General features: G+C 38.0%; 1 protein-coding gene across 8 annotated transcripts in view; it reads right to left on the reverse strand.

The window, feature by feature from the left end:
* BICD1 (BICD cargo adaptor 1) overlaps positions 1-12,474 on the reverse strand; it is a 224,753-nt gene that overhangs the window by 57,063 nt on the left and 155,216 nt on the right. For all 8 annotated transcript variants that reach the window (XR_012002908.1, XR_012002907.1, XM_026000092.2 and 5 more), the window contains one exon: positions 6,210-6,362. Coding sequence is in view for 6 of the 8 variants with exons in the window: in XM_026000092.2 (XP_025855877.1) it covers positions 6,210-6,362 (153 nt within the window). In the remaining 2 variants the exon portion in view is untranslated. The remainder of the gene's footprint in view (positions 1-6,209; positions 6,363-12,474) is intronic.

The raw sequence follows: 12,474 nt of genomic DNA on the forward strand, positions 1-12,474 counted from the left end.
AAACTAGAAAAGTAATATAATAGATATTAGATACTAATATAAACTATGTGCTTTGTTGTACATTTATTTTACTGTTTATATTCAAATTTGTTTTTCAAGAAATATTTTATTATTTATTTATGTATTTAGATTTTATTATTTTATTTATTTGAGAGAGAGAGAGAGATTGAGCATGCATGAGCAGAGGAGGGGCAGAAGCAGAATCCCCACTGAGCAGGGAGCCAGAGGCAAGGCTCAATCCCAGGACTCAGAGATCATGACCTGAGCTGAAGGCAGATGCTTAACCAACTAAGCCACCCAGGCACCCCAAGAAATATTTTTAAAAATGAAAGAATAAGGATCATGGACCATTACCATTTTCATCTTTTTCTATTCCACTCCCCACCTCATCCCCCTTCTTCACATAACCTCAGTGCAGTGGATTATCTTGCAAAGGTTAGGATAACAGTTTTTTTTTTTTTTTAAGATTTTATTTATTTATTCATGAGAGACAGAGAGAGAGAGAGAGAGAGAGAGAGAGAGAGAGGCAGAGACACAGGCAGAGGGAAAAGCGGGCTCCCTGCAGGGGACTCCAGGATCACACCCTGGGCCAAAGGCAGCCCTAAACTGCTGAGCCACCAGGGCTGCCCAGGATAACAGTTTTTGATACAGGTTTAGGTCAGATGGAGGGTTGGCTGATGTAACAGAGACCTAGATAAGTGTAATTTAATCTAGATAGAAGCTTGGTTCTCTCTCATGTAACATTATGGAGATAGACAGTCAAGGGCCAGCAGGATTCTCAGCTGCATAAGGTCATCCAGGAACCAGGCTTCTTCTATCATATTGCACTGCCTCCTACTCTGGTCCATATGATCTAAGGTGGCTTGATCATGTCTCAAGCAGTGGGCCAAAGTAAGGGGCACACTCCTTCTCTTTAAGAATATGTCTCAAAAAGTGCCCATATTACTTCTTAAATCCCACTGACTGGTACTAATCACCTGACACTTACTTCCAAGGGAGGTGAAGAATGTTGACTTTACCTGACTTTACCCTGCGTAGCCTTATGGTCAGTTAAGGGTGAGAGGACCACCTGGGTGCCTCAGTTAGCTAAAACAGCTGACTCTTGGTTTTGGCTCACATCATGATCTGAGGGTTCTAGAATCAAGCCCCATGCTGGGCTCTACACTCAGTGGGGAGTCTAGTTGTGGATTCTCTCTCCTTTTGCCCCTCACCCTGCTCTCTCTCTGTCTCCTCTCTCAAATAAATAAATCTATATAAATAAGTAAGTAAATAAATAAATAGACATTGGGAGAGGGGAACAATGGTTATTGATGGACAACCAGCACTCCCCGCTATGTAAGATCACTGAAGTCTCATATGTCCATGATAGAAAAGACTCAAATCATGGAAATTGCTTGAGGTAACAGAATGTGCGTCCTTGTCTTTTTTTTTTAAGATTTATTTATTCATGAGAAACAGAGAGGTAGAGGCATAGGCAGAGGCAGAAGCAGTCTCCCCACAGGAAGCCGAAGCGTGACTTGATCCCAGGATCCCGGGATCAAGACCCGAGCCAAAAGCAGGACCCTCAACCAACCGCTGAGCCATCCAGGCACCCGAATGTGGAGCCTTGTGTTATGGTTTCTTCCAGGCCTGCTTATATACAGTAAAGTTATCTTCCTTCTGACTTCTTTTCCTTTCCTTGGACAACTCAGGATATCTGGTTGCTAAACTTTCCTAGTATATCAAGCAATCCTCTGACTGCTCCCAAATTACTCGATAGCTTACATTCGCAGACATTTCTTTAGTTTGCATTGTAGGTCTTTTATTCTGTAATCTTGTTAAACTGATAGCTTAGCCCAAGGATTGTTTAATATTTCTGTATCTTCTGGATGAAATCTAGCCCACCACCTATTTTTGCAAATAAAGTATTATGAGAACACAATCACACTATTTTCTCTCTGGCTACTTTCATGCTACAATAGCAGAGTGGAGTAGTTGGAAGAGACAGGACATATATTAGGCCTACAAAACCTAACATACTTATTATCTGGCCTTTATAGAAAAAGCTTACCAATTCCTGGGCTAGACTTGAAGACATTAATTTAGTTTGCATTGCAGATTTTTAAAAATTTGTAATTCATATTTAATTAATGGTAAACTTTGTATAAACCTGATCTCTTTCTCTGGGCAGCTTCACTCTCTCTACTGATTCAAATGTGGTTCAAGCTTCTAATATTCACCCAGCTGTTTCATGTTTCTCTGCATTGGCAAAGGTGGTCATCTGGAAAACTCTTATTCATACTTCAAGACTCATGTCAAAAATCTGATCCTAATTCTGGAGTTTTTACTGACCCTTTCAAGCAAACAGATCACTCCTTTCTGGTGCATCATATGATTACAGCCCCAACAAAGTGGAGGCACCAAGAAACAGACGGCACTTAAAAACTGATTTCTGGGGGCACCTGACTCTTGATCTCAGCTCAGATCTTGATGTCACTGTTGTGAGTTCAAGCCTTGAGTTGGGCTCCATCCTGGGCGTGGAGCCTTCTTAAAAAAAATTGACGTCTGACATTTTTAAGATAGCATCACCATCACTATTAGAAAAATCAGTACTTTGGTACAATTCCTACAGCAACTTTATAGGTTAGTAACTTTTTCCTCTTACACTACATGAGAGTTGGGGTAAGTATCATAATCTTTCCAGAGTTTAGGAAGTTTAAAGATCTTAATCTAGCCCCATATTGCCAAATCTAACACATAGCTTTTAATATGCAATTACATGGATGGCTATGAGTCTATTATTGCCTTCCCTCCTGGAACTATAAATTCTTTAAGACAATGACTATATATTTTGTCCTTAAAAAAGTACATGGCTAAAAAAAAAAAAAAAAAAAAAAAAAAAGTACATGGCTTCATAGAAACTCCCCAAATACAGGTTAAATGAAATCAAACTAAAATGAATATGTTCCCTAGGTCTCTTATGATATTATTTCCCGATATAGAAACATATCCCTGGAGGAAATGTTCTTCATAATATCAGTATGATTGAATTATTAATTTTAACAAAGGTTTTCAATGGTTAGATAACAAACATTGAGTGCTGTAGTTTAGTATGTGAGATATTAGGGACATAGAACTTATTATATCTCCCCCACCTCCCACCAGTACCTCTGAAGGTACTTCTAGAAATTGAAGCTAACATAATTTCCTGCCCTGGAGGTAACGCTGGGACCAAGCAAATTTTCCTGTTAACCCTATGCTAACCAACACTGAGACTAGGCATAAAAAACTTAGCTGCCTGTGGGAAATACTTGCTCTTAGAAGATGAGACCCAACTAAAACAGCTTCCTCAAGACCAAAGTCAAGACCCTTACTTTGTTGTGCTTGTGCTTCCCAACTGACAGCCATTATGTCATAAACTCATCTATCCCAACCAGTTTCCCACCATGTAAGACCCAGTTCAGACTCTAAAATCCTATAAACACCCTCTTTCCATACCTCCCATTTTGAAACATTACAAGGCTCTGTTGAAGTGGGTGGTCTCTTACTGGAAAGGCCTAATAAATAGCTTTGCTTCATCAATGGGTTTTTCTGATGGGGCAAGTCAGTGACAGCTGACTTGACTTCTCTTTATGGCTGGTGCTTCTTCCTACACTTCTTTCAGATACTTTGGTTTTAAATAGTATAAAAGTATAAAATGTATTTGTAAGACTGGACCTGATTTATTTTGTACCCAGAATCAAATCAGCAGAAGAGGGATGTGGCTAAAATTTTCAGTCAACTCTCTGATGTTACCATATATTTATTTCATATTCAGTATCACAATAAAACTTGTTTTGGTTAATTACAATAATCTTAAATTTTAGTTTTCTTTCTAAGCTAAAGAGTAAATATAGGCAAGAAAAAAACAATTTACTGATTCTTTCAACAGATCTTTATTTAATGCCTTCTATGGCCAGGCTCTGTTCTAGATGCTATAATATAGTTGAAGGGGCTAGAAAACCAGCAAACTAATATATAGAAACTATACAGAGAATAAGAAGTGCTAATTAAACAACAGTCATTTAGAAAATAATCAATAAATACCTAAAAAAAATGGAACTTCAGGAAAAAAAGAGTCTTCTAGTACTTTGAACCAAGCATTTTATAATGTTAGTAGCGTGGCTACTCAGAAATGTCAACTCAGGGGGCAGGAGTATACTTCGTGTAGGGAGTTTCAGTACAAAGCAACATTCAGAGTAGTTTTGAGATTGAAAGCACTGTCATCTCTTTGAAAAAAAAAAACCCTCTGGCATTTGTACATTAAGTATTATATTTAACACTTCATTAATTAGAAAGAGTTTATGATGGATTCTAACTCCTCTCAATAAAGGCCAATAGTAAGGAAAAAACCCAAAAAACAAAACCCAGCATTGTCTTCATTGGGAAAGACTTGCACCACTATAGTGTGTCCATTTGTCAGGAAATAAGCCAGAATGGCCCTTTGTACAGAAAATAATTTCAAGTTAATTAATTAGACACTTAATTGGGAATATTACCATATTATATCTAGAAAATAAAATTAAAGAGATGCATACATTTTCTCATGTGTTTGTTTTGTTTTTTTTCAAACTTCTGAGTTAAACATTTAATTTCCATATTTCAATTACTGGTGGAAGGGCATGGGTAAACCATAAACAGTAATCAGCTAGGCTAATAGTACAAATTCCCATAGAAACTGCATCTGGGTTAATGAATACTCACAGGATACCTTGGCAGACTTTTAAAAATACCTTATACTGGCCTAAATTAACCTCCTGAGTAAATCAGTCTACCACATGCAGTGATGGGAGACTACAAAAAGGCTATCTGGTCACACTCCTCCTGTGCAGGGAGTGGAGAATATTTATAGGAATTGGGAATAATGACCATTTCAAATATCTGTACTTCAAGTACATTCAAGTCCTCTGCATTTTTCATCAGTAACTAAAAAAGATAAACAACAAAAAAAATACCCTTCTTAAGAAGCTTTTAAGCATACTTAAAAAATTCTTCTCAGTCTGATTTTCTTCATCATGAGCTCATTGATCCCAAACTGAGACATGGGATGCCTACATTATTGCTAGCCCTCAGAACACACAGTGAGGCAGTGCTTAAAAGAGAAGGACCGAGGGACACCTGGGTAGCTCAGCCGCTGAGTGTCTGTCTTTGGCTCAGGGTGTGATCCTGGGGTTTCAGGATCGAGTCCGGCATCAGGCTCCTTACATGGAGCATGCTTCTCCCTCTGCCTATGTCTCTGCCTCTCTGTGTCACACATGAATACATAAATAAAAATGTTTTAAAAAAGGGGGAAAGACTGAGGTATAAACAGAGGGGGATATGTTGGTAACTCTTTAATGGTCTGAAACCACCCCTTGTGCTCCCCGGCAAACATCCTGTTCCCCCCCAACCCTCCAAAGCTGGAGGAAGTGGCAGTGATCAGAAATTAAATTTCAATTGTGTCAATACATGCACTTTTTTTCTTCTGGATTCTCTCTTTTCCTTTTTAACCTTTGTACCTATCAAAACCAAAAATAATTTTGGATAGAGATAAGAGCCTTGGAAGGGAGTAGAAGTAGAAGCACATATCTCAGCTAGTCTCTAAGTTTACTTACTAAGTTACATACTTTTGTTACTCACTGTAACAAACCACAATGCAAACCAATAAAACAATAAATAAATAAAGCAATTAAGCTATCTAAGCCTCACTACCAAAAAAAAAATTATTTAAGTGTAGACTAATGTGATGTTTTTGGTCACATTATAGCTGAAAAAAAAAAGAGATACTATCTTTTTCTTATAATTTTGTTCTTATTGATTTATATTTCATAATCCCTTTCTTTTTATGATTTAAAGGTAATTAACAGAAAGAGAGAGAAAGAGAGAGAAAGATTGCTTTTAATGAGAAGTTGTCAAGTTAAATTGATTACAGTACATTTCATTTCTGCCTAAAATAAGTTAACACGGAGCTAAAAGATAAACTAAGATCCAGTGACCTATCCAACAAAGCTTTATTGTAAATTATCCTTCTAGGCTTGCCTTTTAAATGTTAGCTGAAATAGGAGGGTTGGGAATCAGTACATAAATATCATAGGAAGATTAAGGCAAATTTTGACGAGTTATTTTCTGTGAAATAAAAAGAAGATTTAACCTTAGTGGTCAGAAGATGTGGCTCCATCTGGAGTGTAACTAAAAAATTTCTTGAACCTCACCTGGTTCTGCTTTAATGTGGACACGAGTTTCTGCAATGTGATATTTTCTTCCTCCAGCTCAGTGTAGTCCTGAAGGAGGCGGGCCTCTCGGAATTTGTATTCTCGGATTTCATCCTTCATCCTTATTCTCTGTAGCTCCACCATCTCATTGTTCTGAAACAACAGAATACACAGTCAATATAAACCTTTCTTATTCTAGGCTTTATAAAGTGCAAATATCTTGGTGGTTAAAGATAATAATAAAACAGCTCGTAGAATGTAAGTCAGTACCACCTTCTTTTGAATGGCAACGCAGTGATGTCTGTCAAAACTCTGAAAAGCACACACACAAGATCCAGCAATTCTACATCTAAAAATCACTATTAAAGGGGGAGCCTTTGTGGCTTAGTCAGTTAAGCATCTGCTTTCAGCTCAGGTCATGATCCCAGGGTACTGGGTTGGAGCTCAGCATTGGGCAACCTGCCCAGGGGGGAGTCTGCTTCTCCCTCTCCCACTCCCCTTGCTTGTGGTCTTCTTTCAAATAAACAAATAAAATCTTTATAAAAATCACTGTTAAAGAGTTTTCCACAGAGGCAAATAAAAGAGTAAAATTTAAAAATGTATATTTACACAAAAAACAGGAAACAGTCTAAATGTTTGCTATTGGGGAAACAATGAAATAAATTCTCATGCATCCATTGAATTGAGCATTATAAATTTTTTTTTGTATTTAATATTTTATTTAAGTTCAATTTGCCAACATATAGCATAGCACCCAGTGCTCATCTCATCATGTGCCCTCCTTAGTGTCCATCATCTAGTTACCCTATCCCCCCACCTACCTCCCTTTCCACAACCCTTTGTTTCCCTGAGTTAGGAATCTGTCATGGTTTGTCTTTCTAATGAGCATTATAAAATTATTTAAAAGAGTGAGAAAAAAAAATGAGGAGCTTTATATACTAAAAGAAAAATATAGCTATAACATATGAAATATAAAAGAAAATTATAGATTAGTATGCATACAATACTAGCTTTCTATATTCTTGGGGGATGGGGGGAGTGTCCATCCCCAAGTTTCCCAATTAGCCACATGGTCTGACCTGCCTCTGGGCAGCCCTTGGTCACTCGCTTCAGCCTCAGTAGCTTTTCTCGTGTTCTCCCCCAAGCTGGACTTGCCACCTCATTCTTGCCTTGAGTCTTTGCACTTTGCCTCACAGAAGTCCCTCCCTCCAGATCAGGGGTTCTTAACCTCTTTGCGCCATGGGTCTCTTTGACAACACGCAAAGGTGATGAAGCTCTTCTCAGAATAGTATTTTTTTTTTTAGATTTTATTTATTTATTCATGAGAGACACAGAGTGAGGCAGACACAGGCAGAAGGAGAAGCAGGCTCCACACAGGGAGCCTGACATGGGACTCGGTCCCAGGACTCCAGGATCAGGCCCTGGGCTGAAGGTGGTGCTTAAACCACTGAGCCACCTGGGCTGCCCCTCAGAATAGTATTTTAAAGGAAGTGAAAGGGTTCAGAGCACACCACCCCAAAATATGCCACTTTGGCATACCGATTATTCTGAGCTGCAGGCTCTCGAGAAACAGGAGATGCAGGAAGGGCTTTCTGCCGTCCCCCTTTCTACCTAAAAGTGGAACACAAAACAGCCCCTGAAAAGGTGCTCTCCCTGTACCAGAAGAGAAGAATGTTCTTACCAGCAAACACTGGGAGTTGGCACCAAAATGGATTTGTACAAACAAACGTTCTAAAATAACCCTGTTCTTCCATGAGTTTCTCCATACATTTCCTAGTCACTGTCCCACAGTTTACTGCCCCTTGCCTAATTTATCATATCTTGTCACATCCCCACAATTTATTGTTCTTTGTGTAAGCTTTGAGGCCTAATGGCTTCTTTGGGTCCGTATTTTCCTTCTAAAGACTCCTGTGTACACATAAAAAAATTAAATAGATTTGTATGCTTTCTTCTCATTTATCTGTCTGATGTCAGTTTAATTCTTTGGCATAAAAGTTGGGATTACAAAGGATTATATTATATTATATTAAAATTAAGTTAATACAATCTTTTAAAAATTATGATATGGTAATCAGGTAGTTTATCATAGTAATGGTCTCAAATTAATCATACTTCTCTGGGAGTCTCCTCTCAAACTGAGCAGGCCTCTAACTTGCTTTGACCCACAGAAGGTGGTAGAGGTGAGTGGGACCCTTGAGCCTTGGCCTCAAGAGACTTGGCAGCTCTTCCTCTCTTGGAACACTGCCATATATGAAGAAGCTAGGATAGCCTGCTGGAGTCATGTGGCCCAGCCCACACTCAGCACCAACTGCCAAGTATGGGAGTGAGACTTCTTGGACTATTTGGCTCAGGTGAGCTGCCACGTGAGAGGCGCCATGTGACTGACCCTGGGCAAATCCATAAGAACTGCCCAGCTAAGTACAACTAAACTGTCTGATCCACAGAATCATGGGGTATTGTTTGGGGTGATTATATAGAAATATATAATCGATACTGTAATTATGTGTGCTTCCTTATTAATACAATGTATTAATTATTTAGTGGCAGATCTAAGAAATACCCTAATTTCAAAGCAATGAAGATATTTCAAAATACCTGCAAAAACTGAGATACGGTATGAAAATGTTGATCACAAAGTAACAGGTAATGCTAATACTGCTGAGGTAGTCAAATAGGATTCACTCAAATGGAAGAAAATGTTAAATTTCAGTCTGAGTCTAGTGAAAACAGAAATGTAAGTATTTTTCCCATCCAAGCATCCCACTAAGTCTCCTGAATTCTATCCACAGACTCTTAGGACCCAGGTCAAAAAACTCTTCTGCTTCTATTTGTCATTTAGATCTCAATTCAAATGTCATCTCCTTAGAGTGGTCTTACCCTGAACAGCAAAGATGAGATAGCTCCCTGACCTTCACCCTACAAGGTTTACCTTTTATATCAGCATTTAGCATATGGTAGGTACTCAAAAAATAACTGTTGAAAGAGAATCACTAACCATTACTTGAAACCATTCACTTACCTTCTTTGCATTTTTTATATTTATTAAATTTCCTTTTTGATCTGAGCATAATGAACCTTTTCTGTATTTTAATCAATGTGTCCCTAACACCTAGCAAATTTTAAGCTCTTATAATCATGGAATGAACAACAAAACAAAAATACAAATGGTTAATACAAAATTTAAAGAAGAATATGATTGCTGGGATGATGGGTTTTTCTCGTACTGTTTTAGAGTGGGGAACTAAGGGAGAATAACACACTTTGAAATAAAACATACCTAAATCTTTGAAATAACTACATTTGTTATAATTCTTCTTTACTATGTAGTCCAGAAACTTGGAGGCAGAAAATTTACTTTATTCTCTGGCCCTTGGACAATACTCTGAGCATATGTGCCCACTAAGTATAGAATGAAAAACAGAGTTTGGCTATAAAGCCAATTTACAACATTTCATTAAGTTCTTTTATTTTGCAGAAACATGAAACCTTAATATAATATTTTTCCATTTCTTAAAAAACTTACCATTAACTGAGTGATATATATTTAGTTTTCCATATTCACTTGCATAAAGATATGAAGAAGCCTGATAAGTTGGATGCCAGTCATTTACATAAAATTGTGAAGAAAAATGTTAAGATACAAGAGATTCTATAAAATGTGAATGTATACATTGTAAAAAATGTAATGACCAGAAGCCTAGCTTGTATACACTGAGAATTAACCATAAAACCTTATATAGTGAGATAGTAAATGTCAAACAAATTTAAGGTCACAGCAAAGCTAATGAGGATCCCTAACAAACAAGTCATAAAATAGCTAATGAAAACTCCTGATGCTAATTAAGGGAAAGGAACAGCGTGGCTGAGTGACTGATTAAGTTGAAAGACCAGCTAACGGTAAAACAGACACAAGGCCCAAAGAAAGAAAACTGGTCTTACGAATTTTGCTAGAAGTCCTTGTTTTTTGAACTGCCAAAGTTTATGTTCTATGGGCAATGTTCTTTGTTTCCATAATAAATTTAAAATACTACTCCTGTTTTTTTTTTTTTTTTTTTTTTTGTGCCACTCATCACACATTTATCTACTACAATTTTTTCTTCCTGGGTTTATAGAAGGGTGCTGAGTTTTACTAAAAACCCCCATAAAAATAATGAGAGTAAGAAAAATAAAGCAGATGAGAAAGGGAAGAAAAAGGCATAACCCCAGAATGCTTTTAGCCTTTCACCTCCAAAGACCTGAGCCCCAGCCTCTCTTCAGGAAGAACAGATGAACCTGAAATGTTTGGGGTAGACTATCCTCATTATTTGCACTGCATATGAGGATAGCAGCATTCTTAGTTTTATTTTAATTAATATTAAAAGGATTTCTTTATGTGGAAATAATAAATTCTATTACTGGCAAGAAGAAAATATAGGTAAAATCTGTTACCACACCAAAGTAATGTATAAAAATAATGTCTTCTAGTTATATAACTTAGTCTTTTATAAGTTAATTATATTAATTGTCACATTAGGTCTTAAAAACCACTTGTGTGAGATGGGCAACAGACTCTCCAATTTACTTATCTATAAAATGGGGATCCTGATACTTAACATTATGTGGTAATTGTGAGGATTTAATGATGTAACTAATGTGGGGATAGAAGCAGTGATGCCAGGCACGTAAATAATTTACCTTAACACAACAGAACAAGCGCCATCACAGAGATTCACACCACAAGGCTGAACAATCAATTACTCTTGGGTGAGTCAGCAAAAGCTTTACAAAGGAAGCTACATTTGAGCAGAACCCTGAAGGACAAGTAGAGTTAACAAAATGGATAGAGGACAGACTGTGCAGTCAGAAGTAAACTTCTGAAACAAAAGCAGAGTCATACTTGTGTTGAGGGCAGTGTTAAAACATCCAATAGTCAAACTATTTCCTTGGGGGATCAGTGAGGATAAAGCACGGATAGAGAGAAAGAGAAATTCACAAAAATCTAGAAAATAGCCAATTTTTTCCAGCTTATGTCTAAGTTCAACATTATTTCATATGAGAAAATGTTAAATTACAGACTAATGTTCATCTAGGGGATAGGAGAGGACCCATAATGTTTTCAGTGCTTAGAACCTTTAAAGTTCTTAACTGGGCTGTGGTTTAAAAAACAGTGCAGTTTGGTGTGGTTGAAGCAAAGTAACTCGAGACAATTTTGCAGGAAATTCTATGTTAAACAAAATAATTTGGAGAACCATCAAAGTCTCTCAAGCAAAGCAGCCATGTGATCAGATCTATGTTTTGGCAAGTGACCCTGCAGAGAGCAGACAGGGTGGGCTGTAAGAAGAAAGAGCCACAGACAATGGGCTGAGCAGCTGGTCCAAGAGCCCAAAGTGAGGGAATACAAGGAATGTTGAGGGATATTGCAGTTAGAATGACTGACACAGAAATGAAGAAAAAAAAGAAGAGTAAGGGTAAAGGTAACTAAACTGAGCTGTAAGAAGAAAAGACATTTGTAACAAAGTGAATGTCAGAGTTAGTGAGGTGACTTATAAATAATTCTTAGGTAGGAGTAATTTGGATAGTCAAAGTTGGAATTCTGATCTGTGGAGTAAAGGAAGACAGCAACACTGGTCTAAGTGGAGTAAGCTAGAGATGGGAATGGATTGGGTATGCCTCACGTCTCTCCCAGAGAGTTGCCACTGCCAGAGACTTTGCTTACTTTATTTTCCTTTACTTGGCCCAAAACTAACACTTCTTTTGTTGATGAGAGGAGTGGACCATTGTTCTCTTTGCTTCCCCCAGCCAAGAATTCTCTGCCCTGGGGTCAAGAATCCCTGGCCCTGGTTAGCTGAGGAACATTTAGGGGTGGAGGATAGGGAGGAAAGGGGTGACACTTTAACCCAAGGGAGCTTGCTGACACTGCTGCCTGCACTGCCCTAACTCTCCATGCCCAAGGACAAGCACACACTTTATCTGAGGATTCCACAAGCACAAGGCTCTGAGTTTCTCTTTTTGCAAGGAAAGAAGGATGAGGCTTCTGGATGACAGATCCATGGGACAGGCACTGACCTCCCAGTTCCTCAACCTCAGCTTGGGTGATCGGCTCTTCTTTCCCATGTCAGCCACTCACTCTGTGTTGTTGTCACCAATAACCAAACCTCCTATTCTTCCAAATCATTTCCAGTTCTCCTAAACCAACCATTCTTCCAACTCTGATCTCCAATTTGCTCATTATTTATGACCTTGGGTCTTCAATTCTCTCCTTGTCCAGCTTCAATTCCACTGTTGT

This window comes from Vulpes vulpes, chromosome 8 (assembly GCF_048418805.1).
Source record: "Vulpes vulpes isolate BD-2025 chromosome 8, VulVul3, whole genome shotgun sequence".
Lineage (NCBI taxonomy): Eukaryota > Metazoa > Chordata > Mammalia > Carnivora > Canidae > Vulpes > Vulpes vulpes.